This window comes from Onychostoma macrolepis, chromosome 06 (genome assembly GCF_012432095.1).
Source record: "Onychostoma macrolepis isolate SWU-2019 chromosome 06, ASM1243209v1, whole genome shotgun sequence".
Taxonomy (NCBI): domain Eukaryota; kingdom Metazoa; phylum Chordata; class Actinopteri; order Cypriniformes; family Cyprinidae; genus Onychostoma; species Onychostoma macrolepis.
Genome location: NC_081160.1, coordinates 8,821,072 through 8,840,620, shown reverse-complemented (window position 1 = coordinate 8,840,620; position 19,549 = coordinate 8,821,072). Strand labels below are relative to the sequence as shown.

Sequence of the window (19,549 nt, the reverse complement as noted above, 5' to 3'; positions counted from 1 at the left end):
AACCCAGTCCAGAGTATTCAGAACCTGGGCCGAAGGTTCAACTTCCAACATGACAACGACCCTAAACACAACACAGCCAAGGCACAGGAATGGCTTAGGGACAACTCTGTGAATGTCCTAGAGTGGCCCAGCCAGAGCCCTGACTTGAACCCTATTGAACATCTCTGGAGAGAACTGATAATGGCTGTCCGCTGATGGTCCCCATCTAACCTGACCGAGCTTGAGAGGATTTGCAAAGAAGAATGGCAGAAAATTCCCCAATACAGGTGTGCTATGCTTGTTGTGTCATACCCAAAAAGACTCAAGGCTGTAATTGATGCCAAAGGTACTTCAACTAAGTACTTAGATATTTCAGTTTTTTCTTTTTAATAAATTTACAGACATTTCTAAAATTCTGTTTTCACTTTGTCATTATGAGGTACGGAGTAGTAGTAGTAGGCTGCAACAACAAAATTTAAAAAGGTGAAGGGGGTCTGAATACTTTCCGTACCCACGGTATATATATATATATAATTATTATTATTATTATTATTTTTTCCTACATTAGATAGTTCAATTAACCTTTAAAACAGAGTTTGTCTGATAAAATGGAAGTGGGAATATTTTACAGTGTAGTAACACCACAATACACACACACACACACACACACACACACACACACACACACACACAGCTTCATAAGAACAACTCATGTTTTGTCCAGATAATGTGAAAATCTTTTAATTTACATTATGTATATATATATATATATTTTACTCCAAAGAAAAAAAAATGGAAAAACCCCAAAGGAAAAGTAAAAGTAACAGATGGAGTACAGAAACGGTTAGCTCAGAATAAACACGTGAATGTTTCGTTCAGAATGTCTTAAATCTACTTTGTCAACTCATCTACTCTCTCGCTGCCTTCCTCTTTCTCTCCATTAATTGGATTTAAAATAAGGGTGAGAAAGCCGTTTTGGGTTTTAGAGGCTTTTAGTTTCATTTTATCCCTTTAAGAACTGCTGAGGACTGAATGCTTGCCTTGCCAACAAAGCAAATAGAATTGAATCTGCTTTAATGTAATGCCCAGAGGATATATTAGTGTCTGTTTGTGGTGCAGTGTGGTGACAGCTTTAACAGTGATTAGCACAGGGATACAGTCAGGAAATTGTTTTCTAAAAAGCTGTTGCCACAGATTGCTTTGGAAAACATGATTCTTATTAGATTACTGGTAGTGTATTAGCCTTTTTGGGATTTTGCGTCCTTGTGTGTGTGTGTGTGTGCTTGCTGGCATATGTGTTTATGTGCTTTCCATATGACAGTAGAGAGAAGACAGACATTTTTTTTTTTTACAGTGCATCAAGACCTACAACTCAGACTGGCATGTGGTGAACTACAAGTATGAAGATTATTCTGGAGACTTCCGCCAGCTTCCAAAGTAAGGACCACAAGACTGCTAAAAGTGATCTAAATAAAGAGAAAAGCAATGGAAAGAGGCGAAGATAGTTATTTTAAGTCCATCTGTTCTTTGTACATCACAAGTGGTTGACTGATGTGTTGGCCAATATTTTGCATTTTTAATTTTTTGGCATCAGATATTTTTTTAAAGATTTTCTGTTTGGCCTACAAGTATCGGAAATTAATTTGACAGCACCAGGACTTTTATCTGGGTAGTGCTATTTATTTGGACAGTTCAAATAAAGTTTTAAACAGAAATGTTAAATAAGGAAAGTAAATTGGAAAGTAATTTTTTATAGCTGTTCCATGTCTATTAGTACTTTCTCATATCTTTATAATTTACAAATACACATATATATGTCATTTTAACAAGTCATTGAATATATAATAAATATTTAAATCCAATTATCATTGAAGTGGTTTACCTGCAATATTATACAGTATATATATATACTGTATATATATATATATATTTCATATAAATTTTATTTTAAAATTGATTAATGTATCTAATTGAAAATAAATATCACATTTTGCTTACTATTGTTATGTATATTCTATTTGCTATCTTTAAATTAAACAGTGTGATAAATCGGCGATGGTATCACCAATTAGCCACTCTGCACTTTTAGATATATCGCTTGACCTCTACTTAGAAAGCAGCTGCCTATGCAGGTAGTTGACAGCAAGGCAGCTCACTAGGTATTGGAACAGAGACAAAGAGTCATTGTTTACCCACAGTGTGTTTGAGTGTGTGTGCGTGTGTGTGAAAGAGAGAGATGCTATTTTACTCGCTAATTTTATCAGTGTCCTCATCCTGTCCTGCCCCTGTGTTGACAGTGAGGTCTCATCCAGAGCTAAATCGGGAAATGGTCTTTCTTCACACAACAACAACCCATCAGCAGCCCATTTCCGCCTCTCTTTTGCTTTCTCTTCCTCTCTCTTTTGTCATTCAGTACATAAACAATCCACCTGTTTCAGGAAAGGGCAGCAACCACTGATGTCACTTCCTGTCTCAACTAACTGATGGAGCAATTATGTCTCAGCGGTCAATAACTGGCAAATCACATTGTGGAGATCAGGAGACAGCCAGTGTCTGGCATTTGGTAAAGGTCGCAGAGGAAGCAGGAGGGATGATGGTGATGAAGGAGACAGAGATAATGTGTGCTGTGTACATGAAGCTCCATCATCATCACCATCATCATGATGAGCAACATTACAATCCGCCCACCACTCCTTCATGAAAGTCCTGTCAATGCAGTTTCCTTGAACAGACATACAGTAGTCAAACACTGGCACATGCACATGTGCACATGCATCTGTGTTTTGCATCAGCTGTGTGAGTGAAGAGCAACAGTGTCCTTGAGTTATAAGCACTGAACCTTTTTGTTAGACGTACAATATGTATACTACAGATATGAATGATCATCTAGCTTGTTGAGATTTTTTTCACCTTGAAACCACATAGGCACCCACTAAAAACCACTTAGAACACCTTAGAAAATACTCTAGCGTTGTGATATTGACTTTTGCACAGGCAGAAAATGTAAAAGTCTATGTGTCTTATGTTTGTTTTTTGTATTTTGTTCCTTTACAGTAAAGTTCCTCGGCCAGAGAAACTAGCTAGTCACGTATTTGAAGTGGACGAGGATGCAGATAAGGAGGAGGTAAGGGTCAATTGCCCATGATTCCTCACTGTTTTCCCTGGGAAAACAAACAAACAAACAAAAAAACACTTGTAGCAGGGATTGATTTTAAATCAAACTAACAGATTGTTTTTGTTTTGTTATATGAAAATAATGTTAAAACTATCTTGGAAATTTTTAATCTCAAAAGACTTTTATGTAAAAAAATTTTACACTTTCAGTCTATAAAGCTATGAAAAAATGGATTATATAAAGATAAATTATTATTATGACGGAATTATTATTTTTATTATATTAAGTGTCAGAAGACTTTTATTTTGATAGCACTGAGAACCAAGAATTATGAACCCAGAATTATGTTTCAAATTATGATAGCAAAGAGCAAAAAATATTTGCTATTTTAACATTTGTTGACAATGTTGTAGCAAAAAATATTATCTCTATCTATCTATCTATCTATCTATCTATCTATCTATCTATCTATCTATCTATCTATCTATCTATCTATCTATCTATCTATCTATCTATCTATCTATCTATCTATCTATCTATCTATCTATCTATCTATCTATCTATCTATCTATCTATCTATCTATCTATCTATCTATCTATCTATCTGTCTATTTGTCTATTTGTTTATTTTATTTTTAACCCACAAATATGCCGTATATATGATTCAGAATGCAACACTGTAATTACAGTGATTAATGTCATTATGCAGCCAGGAATTTGATCATATTTAGCTGTTTAAACTCACTCGGTCTAGACACTTATTTGATAAACTTACGAAAGAGCTCAAGAAACTCATGTGCTATTATTTCTTTACTCTACCAGTTTCCTTAGTATGGTGACAGGCAAAGGAAATGGTATTCACTGTATCTACGTACATACACCATATTTCATCAGCCTATTACAAGACATGATTTCTCTCGCTCTCCTTCTCTCTGTTCTCACTGGCTGATAAGCAGAATAAATAAATAATAAGGAACTTACAGCTTATTAGTAATGCGTTTGTGCGGAGCCTGTGGGACTACATTACCCTTAGAGAAAGAGCAGATGCAGGACTCTGTCTCTGGGCTATCTGATTCCCTGATTGGGTTTCACCTACATTTCCCAGAATTCCAGCTCCATGTCTGCCGTTCTGTCTGAGCGCTCACTCAGGGGTGGAGTTTGTTTGTGCAGTTTGAAGCCTGTTCCCTGTAGGGATGAGAGAGAGCATGAATAATTGAGGGGGTCAGGTGAAAATGGACTTCATGTTGAAACACGGAGGAGGGCGTCCAGAGGCTCTAATGTGGGAAACTGTGTTAGATATCGACATGTTTTTGTTCAGGCTTGAAGAAACAGATGAAGTCACAGTGTGTGGGTGTATGATTGTGCCTACGTGTTTTTATATGTGCTTGTTATGTTCTTCCCTGGTTCCTAAAGGATGCCGCCTCATTGGGCTCTCAAAGAGGGGGTGTGTCCAAACACGGCTGGCTATATAAAGCAAACATGAACAGTGCCATCAGTGTTACCATGAGGGTGAGTTAGCAATATACACATGACCTTTTCAGATTTGATGATGACTGAGATGATCACTATTCAAAATAAAGTAGTAGCATACTGAATATACTGTATATTTAAAAAAAAAAAAAAAAAACACAACTTATTATGCAAAGATAAACATTTCATAAATTAGTAGGCTATATTGTTGTCACCACAATGAATGCTTAAATGGAATCTCTACTCAAAGTTGAAAATAAAAGAAATCATGCTCGCAAATTACACAGCTGTTATTCATATGACCCCAGTTGATCAATCAGTGTCTTCTGAAGTGAAACAATATGTATGTGGAAAAAAATCACTGATAGGTTATAGCATCTCTTTAATTCATTAAAGGGATAGTTTAAACAAAAAAGAAAGTACTGTCATCATTTACTCACTCACAAGTTGTTCCAAACCTGTATGAGTTTATTTCTTCTGTTGACACAAAAGAAGATATTTCGGAGAGTTTTGTTATCAAAACAGTTGATGTAGCCATTGACTTCCATAGAATGCTATAGTAAAAATACTATGCAAGTTAATGGCTACCAGCAACTATTTGGTTACCAACATCCTTTAAAATATCTTCATTTGTGTTCAGCAGAAGAAAGAAACTACAGGATTGGAGCAACTTGAGGGTGAGTAAATGATGACAGATTCTTTAAGTGGCATTCACAGTTATTACCTCAAATATAATCTTTATCTTATTCAAATAATAAGTTGAAAAGGTTGAATATGGTTGATATTACTTCCAGTTCATTTGTCTCACTAAAGGGTCAAGTAGAGTGCTTTGCATTGTGGGATATAGTAATGTGCTCTAGTTGCACACTGCATGTTTTGAAAAATGTTCATGCATACAGGAGATTTTTATATCTTGCATGGTATGCACACTGCAAAAATAATAGGTTGTGTGTCATTCCAAGCATAGCCATAGCATCAAGTTTTGATGTTATTGACATGACATGGAGTGCAGTTTCTGCATAGCTTTATGTTCAGCTGCTTGTTTTCAGTCATGGACAGAGCTAAGCAAATTCTGACCCTTAGTCCTGCTCTAAGAAGCAGATTTGTGCTCACCATGCGATAGACAGGAAGTGGGGGCATTAGCAACTTCAACTTCTCACTAATTCATTTTCCCATGGTCCTATTCCACTAGATGTTATTTTTAGAGTGGTCACTAGTTTAACATCTAAACATAGAGTGTTTACATCTGCTATTTTCATTTAATGATCTTTGCGTTCTCTTTCTTTCCCTTTAGTCTTTTAAGAGAAGGTATTTCCATTTGACCCAGCTGGGAGATGGATCATACAACTTGAACTTCTACAAAGATGAGAAAATATCTAAAGAACCCAAGGGAACCATCTTCTTGGACTCCTGCATGGGTGTCATCCAGGTAACTGGTAATGGTTATGCTGTCCTTATGTCATAAAGAAAGAAAAAGGCCTTTCCTCAAAAAATGTGTGAAAAGACAACTATATGAAGCATTTTAAAATCTTTTATTTTATTCTCAAAATATGTTTTAACAAAAAGTCATTTGGTGCAACCAACCAGCATAAAAAATATAATACATTCCAGCAGATCTCTCATAACTCTATGTCAAAGTCTTGGTTAAAATAGGTTCTAAAATGTCATGTGGTACAACTCACCAAAAACATATATTAATAATAAATATTTCTAAATAAATAATATTTTTTTTAAAATGTAAGTAAAAGCTGTGTACAAATTTATTCAGTGAGTAAGGAAAATGTTATTTATGTTTATCAGTCTGTTTACTTCTACTGTAACTCATTGTACTGTAATTGACTGTAATTATTGCTTTTTTTACTGAGAGATCGAACCAAGTTAACATGATACTCTGTAGTAATCAACATTGTTCCACAAATTTTATCGATGCAGCTTAACTTGTATTGAACCCAGAGCATTCCTTTTAAAGTTCATAAGGACGCCAGAAGAATAAATGCTTTGTTTTGTGTATTTACTGCAGTACAAAGCAGTTTATAGAAGGAGTTCAGATCTCTAATAACATCCTCATGAGTCCCTTCCTTTGTCTCGACCAAAAGGGATATCAGTGTTTGGATGGCCAGTTCCTCAGATGGAGCTACTCAGGGTTGCAGAGAAAGAGAAAAAGATAAAAACGAGCGAGAGGCAGAGAGGAAAAGATGAGGTCCAGCCTAATTCACGCATGATTTCTCCCAGGGTCAAATATTTCCATTTTCTCCTGTGGTGCGCACAGTGTGTGTGTGAGTGCAAATGTGGTCACATTCCTCGATGCACCAGCCCTCCTGAAAGAATAAAGTACTGCTTTGGTATGCGCAACCTGTTTTGTCCGTTTTCGACATCTGTTTTTTTTTTTGACATTTTGACTGTTTTCCACATTTCAGACAAAAGAGAAATAGTAAAAGTTATTTCTAGGTCCAAAACCTAAACATTTCAACAGGTGCACATGCAAAGTAGCCAGATATTCCTCAGCAGTCATCTGGGAATAAATGGCTTTCAGCTCCTGCTGCAGGATGGATATATTTTCCAGAGTCATTTCTGGTGTAAATTCGTCATAAATTCATAAAGTGTAAAATCATTCCAATGTCTTGGGTGTGCTCACATTCCCATAGGAAAGAAAAGTAAAAAAGAAGAACTTATGTCTTGATTGTTCTTCTAGACAGCAATGAGCTTAAATGGAGATCAAGTGAAGATTTTACCTCTCAGAATCTATTGTTTCTCAGATTTTTCTTCCAGAATAATACCTCACTAATACTCCAGTAAGTTTCATAGGAGTTTCATAAGAGATCTAACAGTGTTTCGAACTTGCCAAGATACCGATCAAATTCTTCCAAGGCTAAATTATATGAGCTATATATGCTATTCACTGCCCGTGGCATGACTAGAAATGTCTCTCTTTCTCTGTCACCACGCAGAACAGTAAGGTGCGTCGTTTCGCATTTGAGCTGAAGATGCAGGATAAAAGCACGTATCTTCTGGCAGCAGACAGCGAAGGAGAGATGGATGACTGGATCAGCACCCTCAACAAGATCCTCCACAGCAGCTTTGAGCTCGCCATGCAGGAGAGGAGGAACGGAGAACTGCACGATGGTGTGTGTTTGAGTGTGTGCACTTCACAGATGTGTATCTGATTTCATGTATGTTCACTGACATGTGTTGATACATTACTATATGATAATATAAGATTGTTGACAAAGTCAGAATACGCAGACATGTATTTGCAGAGCCAGTTGGCGTGGTTGTGTTTCATGTATGTGTTCTTTGAAGAGACCACCCACTCTTTAAACGTCTTTTAAAAGATAGTTCCATATACCCAACACTCCTGAAGTGACGCACACATAGCCATGCACAAACAGTAACACTTAACACCTCTTAAACCCTTTGGATTTCACACAGGAGAGGAGGTTGGGAGTCTTTATTTACATTTGATGAGTTTCAAAGGACAGCACATTCCTTTCTTCTCGCCTCGAATAAAACAATAAACACCTGTCGGCCGATCAGAATGCAGAACCAAATATAACTAATTACTTGTGGAGTTTGCTAAGGCGAGCATGACTGTTGCTATTAGTCATACTTAGGGTTTGGAATCAGAACAAACTTCTGACCCTAAGAATTAAACTTTGGCGCCTAACTCGTCTCGCAATGTTTGTTCTATGGACATGAAAGATACCTCAAATCATGCTGAGGAGATGTGTGCTGTTACAATAGACAGATTAATACAATAAAATGGGCAAAGAATCCTTTGACTTGCCTTTAGGGAGGAGCCCAAATCATATCTAGGGGCTGGAATATCATGGGAAAGAAAGCAACAACCCAGAACACCCGAGAAACCACATACTGAACATATTAACTCTACACTGTAAAAAGTGCTAAGTTGACTTAACTTAAAAAAATTTAGGAAACCCGTTGCCTTAAAATTTTTAAGAAAATGATAATTAAAAAAATAAGTTAAGTGAATTGTCAAGTTCACTTAACTTTTTTTTTATTATTATTATTTACTTAATAATTTTGAGGCAACGGTTTCCTAATTTTTTTTAAGTTAAGTCAACTTAGCACTTTTTACAGTGTAGAGTTAATATGTTCAGTATGTGGTTTACAGTGTAGGAACCCCTAGCAGCCACCAACAACATCCTAGAAACAGCATTTTACCTCTTTTAAAACCACTCAGAACACCTTAGAAGCCACATAATGTAGCAACACCCTGGCAACCATCCATCCAACCAAGCATTATATGAACCACCCATAACACTCCATGGACCCCCCAACAGCCACCCACAGCACCCTAGAAACCCATACCAGATACATTCATGTTTAAACGGATAGTTCACCCAAAAATGAACGACAACCCCTCATGTCGTTCCAAACCCGTAAGACCTTTGTTCATCTTCGGGACACAAATTATGATATTTTTGATGAAATCCGAGAGCTTTCTGACGCTCCATAGACAGCAATGCAACTGACACGTTCAAGGCCCAGAAATGTAGTAAGGACATCATTAAAATAGCCCATGTGACATCAGTGGTTCAACTGTAATTTTATGAAGCTACAAAAAGTAGTATGAAGCTGCTTGTAAACAAGATGCAGCGCATCCGTGTTCTACATGAGAATGCTGGTTCCTGTATCAGCAGCACCACATGCATGCGTTGTACTCTTATGAGCGCACGTTGAAGACTGACACGAAAGAGAAGAAATTGTTGAATAAAGTCATTGTTTTCTTTGTGCACTAAAAGTATTCTTGTAGCTTTATAACATTAAGGTTGAACCACTAATGTCACATGGACTATTTTAACAATGTCCTTACTACCTTTCTGGGCCTTGAACGTATCAGTTGCGTTGCTGTCTGTGGAGGGTCCGAAAGCTCTCGGATTTCATCAAAAATATCTTAATTTGTGTTTCGAAGATGAACAAAGGTCTTACAGGTTTAGAATGACATGAGGGTGAGTAATTAATGACAGAATGTTTCATTTTTGGGTGAACTATCCCTTTAAAGCCACTCTTAATACTTTAGAAACTGCATAGTTAGCATACAAACACTCTAGGAACTCACTTGCAACCACCGATAACACCCTAGAAACCATATATGACATATAATCATTTTTAAACCAATTTGGAATACCTAAGAAACTTCAGAGTAATACCCTAGTAACCACCCACAATACTCTAGCAACACCCTAGCAACCACCCAAAACAGTCTAGTAACCACATATACAAATACGAATGTTTAAAACCATTCAGAACACCTTACAAACTGTATTGCTGTACACTCTTGGAAACTCCTACATCCACTCACAACATCCACTCACTTTTTAATCATAAAAATGTAGTTTGACAGCTTTAATGTTTGAGCAGCCACATTTTTGTGTTTGTTGTTATGATTTGACACTTTTATCTGACAGTTTTCCCAGTCACTATGTGTTGATTTATAGACATTGGGACTAATGGCTGTGTTTGCTGGTTTTGAGTGTTTCAGTACAGCAAGTCTGATTTCTCTCACACAGATGATGAGCTGGGCAAGACAGACATCTCGCCGGGGAATTTTCAGGACAGTTTCCAGGTATTGTGAACACACAGACACACATATAGACACGCATGATTTCCTGATTAGCTGATTATACAAACAATCATCTACAGTTTCACAGGGTGTGTTTGTGTGTGTGTGTGTGTGTGTGTGTGTGAAGGTGAATAATGGTCTTCAGCTCCTGTGTCTTGACTGTAGTATGATCTCAACGCTGGCGTCCTCGCTGTCTGCCCTCTCTCTACACATCCACAGTTTTTCCACACACCCTTAGTCCTCTAGGCTAATGTTTTCCAACCATTCCACAATGAACCACCCACACTTTAGAACACAGACACACACACATCCCATCTCTATCTAGCTCTTTATTCTCCTGTCTGCCGTCTCTCTCCTCCCTGGAATCAATCGTCTAGGCGCCTCTTCTCTCTAAAGTCAGAATATTTTCTCACACATCCCATGATATCTCACTTTAATGATGTTGAATACATTTATACTATTTCTTTTTTTTTACTTTGTAGTGAAAATATCTAAACATTCATAAAACGTGATGCATTTACTTCAGAAGTAACAGTGTAAACAGAGATATTAGATAATTGTGCAATTGCAAATTATGTTACATATGCACAAAGTGTCATTCTTGTCTTCCTTCTGTTTAATAAATGTAAAAAACATGCCATTTTAATCTTAAATCTAACTAAATTTCGATTTAAAAACATTTACTTTTCAGATATATTCTCCAAAAATGGGTCCTATTATGTTATTTTACTTCTCATGTACATTAATCTTGTTTTTAAGTATATTTAGATATTCCACTGGAAACTAAGACAAAATAGCAATTAAGAAAATGATTTTTATCATGCAATATGCTGGAACAGGAAACACAATCAGCTGGTAATTAGCAACTAGCAACCTGTTTTTCCTTTTCAGAGTGCGAGAGACATTGAGTCCAAGATGAGGAGTGAAACTCGTCTGAAACTCTTTACTCTGGACCCTGACACACAGGTGAGCCGCAGCTCCAATAATAAATAATCCATTAAATCACAGGGTGAGCTACTGGTTTTAAGCTATATGTGTATGGTTTGGCCTGTAGAGACTCGATTTGTCTGGCATTGAACCTGATGTGAAGCAGTTTGAGGAGAAGTTCGGGAAGAGAGTTCTGGTCAGCTGCAATGATCTGTCCTTTAACCTCCAGAGCTGTGTAGCAGAAAATGAGGAGGGACCTACTACTAACGTAAGATTCACACACACAATCACAGTTGTTCTGTGGTTTTAAAGCTTTAAAGCAAAGTATTTCTGTTTCTGATGAGCGATGTGTTGTGGCAACCAGCCAAACTCCATGGGAAAGGGAGAATTGTGTGTATATTGATAGTCAGCCCCATATATAATTACATAAAGGTAAATGTGTAATTATTTCAAAGTTAAACCAGTTTCTCCTATTCCAGTTTAATGTGCACACACACTTACAAGACTTCTCAATAAGCTTCAAGTATAAATACTGTGCCTCTATGCTGCTTGCAAACATTCCTCTGTTTGTTGAAGCTGTTCAACATGTCAATTTGTAGCTCAACCCACACTTCTGGTACAGATTAGATGCAGCTTTACTGTTTTCTTCAGGTGGAGCCCTTCTTTGTGGTGCTTTCGCTGTTTGATGTGCAGAACAGCCGAAAAATATCTGCAGATTTTCATGTGGATCTAAATCACCCACTGGTCCGCTCCATGATCCCACCACCCAGCATGCAGATAAACGGAGGGGTGGACACACTTCACGGAGAAACGCTGCTTAGTGAACTGCCGGAGGGGATGCTGCAGTACCCCAAAAAAGTAAGAGGACTAATCTAACTGTTTATTTTCAGAGGTGGATGGATGGATGGATAGATAGATAGATAGAATTATAGGTAGAATGAAAGGTAGAACGATAGAATGGTAGAATGATAGAATGATAGAATGATAGATAGATAGATAGATAGATGAATAGATAGATAGATAGATAGATAGATAGATAGATAGATAGATAGATAGATAGATAGATAGATAGATAGATAGATGAACAAGATGGATGGATGGATAGACAGACAGACAGACAGATAGATAGACAGACAGATAGATAGATAGATAGATAGATAGATAGATAGATAGATAGATAGATAGATAGATAGATAGATAGATAGATAGATAGATAGATAGATAGATAGATAATGACAAACAGAACAAGATAGATAGATAGATAGATAGATAGATAGATAGATAGATAGATAGATAGATAGATAGATAGATAGATAGATAGATAGATAGATAGATAGATAGATAGATAGATAGATAGATAGATAGATAGATAGATAGATAGATAGATAGATAGATAGATAGATAGATAGATAGATAGATAGATAGATAATGACAAACAGAACAAGATGGATGGATGGATGGATAGGTAGAATAGATGGATGGATGGATGGATGGATGGATGGATGGATGGATGGATGGATGGACGGACGGACAGATAGACAGACAGACAGATAGATAGATAGATAGATAGATAGATAGATAGATAGATAGATAGATAGATAGATAGATAGATAGATAGATAGATAGATAGATAGATAGATAGATAATGACAAACAGAACAAGATGGATGGATGGATAGGTCGAATAGATGGATGGATGGATGGATGGATGGATGGATGGATAGATAGATAGACAGACAGACAGATAGATAGATAGATAGATAGATAGATAGATAGATAGACAGACAGATAGATAGATAGATAGATAGATAGATAGATAGATAGATAGATAGATAGAATAGATAGATAGATAGATAGATAGATAGATAGATAGATAGATAGATAGATAGATAATGACAAACAGAACAAGATGGATGATGGATAGGTAGAATAGATGGATGGATGGATGGATGGATGGACAGACAGACAGATAGATAGATAGATAGATAGATAGATAGATAGATAGATAGATAGATAGATAGATAGATAGATAGATAGATAGATAGATAGATAGATAGATAGATAATGACAAACAGAACAAGATGGATGGATGGATAGGTCGAATAGATGGATGGATGGATGGATGGATGGATGGATAGACAGACAGACAGACAGACAGACAGACAGATAGATAGATAGACAGACAGATAGATAGATAGATAGATAGATAGATAGATAGATAGATAGATAGATAGATAGATAGATAGATAGATAGATAGATAGATAGAGAATTACAAACAGAACAAGATGGATGGATGGATGGATGGATAGATAGATAGATGGATGGATGGATAGACAGACAGACAGATAGATAGATAGATAGATAGAATAGATAGATAGAGATAGATAGATAGATAGATAGATAGATAGATAGATAGATAGATAGATAGATAGATAGATAGATAGATAGATAGATAGATAGATAGATAGATAGATAGAGAATGACAAACAGAACAAGATGGATGGATAGATAGATAGAACGATAGAGCGATAGATAGATAGATAGAGCGATAGATAGATAGATAGATAGATAGATAGATAGACAGACAGATAGATAGATGATAGATAGATAGATAGATAGATAGATAGATAGATAGATAGATAGATAGATAGATAGATAGATAGATAGATAGATAGATAGATAGATAGATAGATAGATAGATAGATAATGACAAACAGAACAAGATGGATGGATGGATAGATAGAATAGATGGATGGATAGATAGATAGATGGATGGATGGATAGATAGATAGAACGATAGAATGGTAGAACGATAGATAGATAGATAGATAGATAGATAGATAGATAGATAGATGACAGACAGATAGATAGATAGATAGATAGATAGATAGATAGATAGATAGATAGATAGATAGATAGATAGATAGATAGATAGATAATGACAAACAGAACAAGATGGATGGATGGATAGGTCGAATTGATGGATGGATGGATGGATAGACAGACAGACAGACAGATAGATAGACAGACAGATAGATAGATAGATAGATAGATAGATAGATAGATAGATAGATAGATAGATAGATAGATAGATAGATAGATAGATAGATAGATAGATAGATAGAGAATTACAAACAGAACAAGATGGATGGATGGATGGATGGATGGATAGACAGATAGAATGATAGGTAGAATCAAAGGTAGAACGATAGAATGGTAGAACGATAGATAGATAGATAGATAGATAGATAGATAGATAGATAGATAGATAGATAGATAGATAGATAGATAGATAGATAGATAGATAGATAGATAGATAGATAGAAACTTCATTAAAAGTAAGGGAGAAGTTACAAAGTGCAGAGCAAAGTTACAGAGTGAAGTGTGTGAGTGTGTTTACTTAGCTATACTTTAGGGACAGTTTGTCCCAGAATTTATCTATATCTAACCTCCCTTTGGGGACATCTGGGGACATCCTCATTTGGAAAAAGGATTCATAACTGACACAATCTTTTCAGTAAGAAAAGTCTATGTGCTGATTTGTGTTTCAGGGTGTCTTCTCTGTGACGTGTCCTCACCCTGACATCTTCCTGGTTGCGCGAATCGAGAAAGTTCTGCAGGGAGGCATTACTCACTGCGCTGAGCCCTACATGAAGAGCTCCGACTCCAGCAAGGCAATGAGCCTAACACAACAACACACATACAGAAACGAAACAGCTGACCCAAACATACACACATTCATATACCAAACAAAACAAGAAGAACCAAATACACACTGTCAGTCAAAACAATAAGTGGTTATTACAAGGATAAGGAAAGATTATCAGGGCTTAGGATCCATAAACTTGCAAACAATTCTACCACATCCCACAATGACCCCTTCAATATCCTGCCTAAAACTACACAACGATACCATCCAAAACCCCCGCAAGACTGCCAGGAACGTGCTTTCTGCCCAGTTCACTGTTAATAAAATGTCTCTGGAGAGGTTGTGGGGAACAATGTGTGTGTTTTGCTTCACAGGTTGCTCAGAAGGTTTTGAAGAATGCCAAGATGGCCTGCAGCAGACTGGGCCAGTACAGAATGCCTTTCGCATGGGCAGCCCGGTGAGCCAAAACTGTCTGGAAATGTTCTGTTCTTCTCTCTGTGTGTTGTGACAATCACAATATTTAATCTTTTTGTTCTTTTCCACAGGCCTGTGTTTAAAGATGCCTCAGGGACTTTGGATAAAAGCGCTCGGTTCTCCGCACTGTACCGTCAAGACAGTAATAAACTCTCAGAAGAGGATCTTTTCAAACTGCTGGCGGATTTTAGGAAGTCAGTATTCACCTCATGTCATCAGATTTATCTTCACTTGAGATTCCTGTCCCTTTTACAGTAGATTCAGTATTAAAACAATGGACTTTAAATGGAAATATTTTCTGATCATATTCTTCTGCAGTGTTTTTGCAGCTGTGGATGGTCCCACCGTTAGGAATGTGTTTTGTAGTACCTCTCAGAGGGGCACTTTTTTAGGCCTCCAACAGATAGATGAGCTTCTAATATGAATGAACACTACCTGTCAAAAGTTTGGAATAATTAGATGTTTAAATATTTTTGAAAGAAGACTCTTATGCTCACCAAGGCTGTATTTATTTTAATAAAAAATATGTGACACTAAAGACTGGAGTAACGGCTGCTGAAAATTCAGCTTTTCCATCACATTAAATTGTAATAATAATAATTTTTACTGTAGTTTTGATAAACAAATAAATTAAATGCATAAAATAAAATAAATTAATTAATTATTAATTATAAATTAAATAAATGCTGCCTTAGTGAGCTTAAGAGATGAAATAAAAATGTGATTATTTTGTATTATTACATTTATTTTACTGTTTTGCCAAATTTATTTTAATAATACAATATTTAACCGATAATGTGTATGTCAAAATTGTATCAACAGACCTGAGAAGATGGCTAAACTACCTGTCATCTTGGGTAACCTGGACATTACCATTGATAATGTCCCTCCTGATGTGGCTAGTAAGACTTCAAAATATTTGTTAATGTAACGCTGCATATGTAACATACTGCATCATACTACATCTTTTCTGATATTTTCGCCATATTTTCTACCTTGATTTCCTGAAAATGTGTGTCCTCCTTTTGTGCAGTGAATTGGTCACTTGAACTCACTTGTCATTTTTTCCTCACCATTGGCTAGATTGTGTCACTCCATCCTTTATCCCAGTGAGGCCTTTTGAGAGTAATGGGCCGAGCGACGGTGTTCTGTTGGAGGTGGAGGAATTTGTTCCCTGTATTGCCAAGTGCTCTCAGCCTTTCACCACCTACAACAATCATCTCTATGTCTATCCCAAACACCTCAAATATGACAGTCAGAAGTCTTTCGCCAAGGTATATTAGCATTATCATCTGAAAGCTTCTTGCTTTTTCCAATTTCTTCCAAAATTAGTGCCCTTTGCCAAAGGTATTGACATGTAAGACGGTCAGTGTAATGAAGGCTCACACTCGCTGCTCATAAAACATTCCCTTGGAGATTCAACAGTAAGTAGTTTTCTGGCTCATGTTTGGTTTTTATCTTATGTGACTCAGGCAAGGAACATCGCAGTATGTGTGGAATTCAGAGAGTCGGATGAAGAGGATGCCCAACCTCTGAAGGTACAAGGCTGCCCCAATACCTTTCTTATGACTGATATACAATAAATACTCAAAGTATTTTCCTGACCCTCTTCCTCTCCCTCCTCTCCCACTGATTTTTGTCCTTCCTTGCATTGCCCTGTTGAAACAAAGTTAAAGGGCCAAATAACTCTGCTCTGTTTGTGCGTCACTGTTATGTATAGTGTATCTATGGTCGTCCAGGAGGTCCTCTCTTCACCAAACATGCCTATGCAGCTGTACTGCACCACCAGCAGAACCCAGAGTTTTATGATGAGGTGATGAATGGGATGCAATGTATATTTTATAGGGGGCCAAGCACGAAGTAATATACCATATAGACAAACAGGAGTTCAGAATTTAAAACTGAAAAAAGGTGTTATCATCAGGTTTTGCACAAACTTGCACAAATAACTTGAGTACTGCTGTCAGTAGAACCAAAAGGGGAACAACTAAATACTAAGAAAATCAAAAATTTAAGTTATGTAATTTAAGTATGCTCTTGTAATAATAATAATATATGAATATTTTTAATGGAAATGTTTGTGTTCATTCACAGAATGAAAGCAGTCAAATATTCCAAATTTCAAATATGTCGTTTATAGTTAGTTAAATATGTTCAATATAATAATAATAGTGAACCAGATATCTAAATATGAGGAAGCTGATCATTGTACACTGAAATGTACATTTATGTATTTTAATTATTTAGGATTATGTTTTAACCCAACGTAAAATGTTAATTGTTAGTTATTTACCCCATTTTTCAGACTGATCTTTTCATATTTTATATTTTCTTTTTCATTTTCAGTTTTTTTTTCTTCCAACAATCATATTGTTGGTGTGTTTTTGTACTGCAGATAAAAATCGAGTTGCCCACACAACTTCATGAAAAGCATCACCTGCTCTTCACTTTTTACCACATCAGCTGTGACAGCAGCACAAAGAAGCGGGACATAGTGGAGACCCCAGGTACAGCATGCTGGGTAATTGGGTTGCTGAAAGTGTTTATATTTTGAATCATGGGGTAGGGCTCCAGGAACTTTTTTTTTTGTTTGTTTTTTTCTGTTTTTTTTATGCATAACATTTCTGCAGCATTATCAGAGAGGGGCATACCAATCAACCAGTCAACAATTTGTAAGTGTAGTCTTTGGATGTGCTGAATATTTTCTTCCACACTTCATCTCACTTCTGTCTATTTTTCTGTCAGTGGGCTCTGCCTGGCTTCCTCTGCTTAAAGATGGCCGTGTTGTTATGAGTGAGCAACACATCTCTGTGGCATCCAACCTACCAAATGGTTACCTCAGCTTTCAGGAGGGTGTAAGCAAGGTAAACCCCCTATGTGCAGTCATAACAAAAACATGCCATTCTTGGCAAATATTTCAGCCATTTGCTGACCAAATGTGAACCTGTACCTGTTCTTTGTACAGCAATTGAGCTCATGTGTGTGTGTGGTCTAATTTGCTATACTTTGTGAATATCTACATCTAATTATTATCGATCTTTTGTCTGAGTGGATTGTATTGCATACTATCAGTTTTACACAGGAAGAGGTTGCTCTTTAATAGCGTTCGACTCTCAGTTATGTTACATTGATAATTCAACTTTGTCTTAGATATTTCTCCAAAAATTTTATAAACAACTAGTTCTAGATTGATAGTGCAGGGTAATGGATCTTTTACATGCAATCTGCCAACAACCGTATTATTTATCACTTCGCACAAGCTGATTGGCCTCTGCTGGCAATTAGACTGTGTGCTCAACACTTTAAATAGTCTGGTTCAGTGTTCACTGTAAACTGGTCCTGCAGCACACTATAAAGATCCTCTAAAACCTTCCACATCCCCTAGCTCCACCTGTCTAGATCTGTTACAGAATTTATGTATGCCTATTCATGAAGTAGCAAAATACAGAATCTTACATGCTCACAGTGTCTATTGGCAGTAGCAAGTCTATACTCTACAGAATGCACCAGAATGCGTAGCAGATCAAGTCCGCTGTAACCAAATGCATTACCATTGTCATATCCATAAAATGCTAAAACTGTTCAGAGAGTTGTCATTATTGAAATAAAGCTAAGCACAAATTAGTATAGGGGTGACCCCAAATAGTCGACGATTCAATGCTTCGATAGGAGGAGCCTGATTCGACTACCAATCTCACAGTCAAATATTCGCTGAGGTGTTACGATCATGCCATTTTGGCTATATGGGGGCGCTCGAATGTCTGATTTCACATAGAACTACCGGTTTTCTCCCAATAAGTTAATGTACAGCCTATTAAGATAATGCTGTAAATACGAATCTGAAAAGAAAGAAGCTTTAAATAAATATTTTAACGTGCGTGAATAAATCCAACCACCCCTATAGATTTAAGTTTCACTTTCCATAAGTGACCGACAGAGGAGCATCTTGGCGGTAGGGATTTAAATCTTTAACAAGACTGTGAAAGACTGGATTTTTTTCGATCAGGTGTAGGGTACAAGTGATTTTAAAACATTTCAGCCGGCTTATATATATATATATATATGTGTGTGTGTGTGTGTGTGACCCTGGACCACAAAACCAGTCTTAAGTTGCTGGGATATATTTTTTAGCAATAGCCAAAAATACATTGTATGGGTCAAAAATTTTGTTTTATGCAAGTAAAGATCATGTTCCATGAAGATATTTAGTGAATTTCCTACCGTAAATATATCAAAACTTAATTTTTTATCAGTAATATGCATAGCTAAGAACTTCATTTAGACAACTTTAAAGGTGATTTTTTGCACCCTCAGATTCCAGATATTCAAATAGTTGTATCTTCAGCCAAAT

General features: G+C 36.6%; 1 protein-coding gene across 9 annotated transcripts in view; it reads left to right on the top strand.

Annotated features, from left to right (window-relative positions):
• Nucleotides 1-19,549, top strand: part of dock9b (dedicator of cytokinesis 9b) — an 83,797-nt gene that overhangs the window by 39,162 nt on the left and 25,086 nt on the right. For all 9 annotated transcript variants that reach the window (XR_009271680.1, XM_058778620.1, XM_058778616.1 and 6 more), the window contains exons 4-21: nt 1,334-1,416; nt 3,034-3,103; nt 4,508-4,603; nt 5,859-5,993; nt 7,513-7,687; nt 10,096-10,151; nt 11,040-11,114; nt 11,203-11,343; nt 11,727-11,933; nt 14,627-14,749; nt 15,099-15,181; nt 15,270-15,392; nt 16,021-16,100; nt 16,282-16,472; nt 16,671-16,736; nt 16,919-17,011; nt 17,594-17,705; nt 17,944-18,062. Coding sequence is in view for 8 of the 9 variants with exons in the window: in XM_058778620.1 (XP_058634603.1) it covers nt 1,334-1,416; nt 3,034-3,103; nt 4,508-4,603; nt 5,859-5,993; nt 7,513-7,687; nt 10,096-10,151; nt 11,040-11,114; nt 11,203-11,343; nt 11,727-11,933; nt 14,627-14,749; nt 15,099-15,181; nt 15,270-15,392; nt 16,021-16,100; nt 16,282-16,472; nt 16,671-16,736; nt 16,919-17,011; nt 17,594-17,705; nt 17,944-18,062 (2,028 nt within the window). In the remaining variant the exon portion in view is untranslated. The remainder of the gene's footprint in view (nt 1-1,333; nt 1,417-3,033; nt 3,104-4,507; nt 4,604-5,858; nt 5,994-7,512; nt 7,688-10,095; nt 10,152-11,039; nt 11,115-11,202; nt 11,344-11,726; nt 11,934-14,626; nt 14,750-15,098; nt 15,182-15,269; nt 15,393-16,020; nt 16,101-16,281; nt 16,473-16,670; nt 16,737-16,918; nt 17,012-17,593; nt 17,706-17,943; nt 18,063-19,549) is intronic.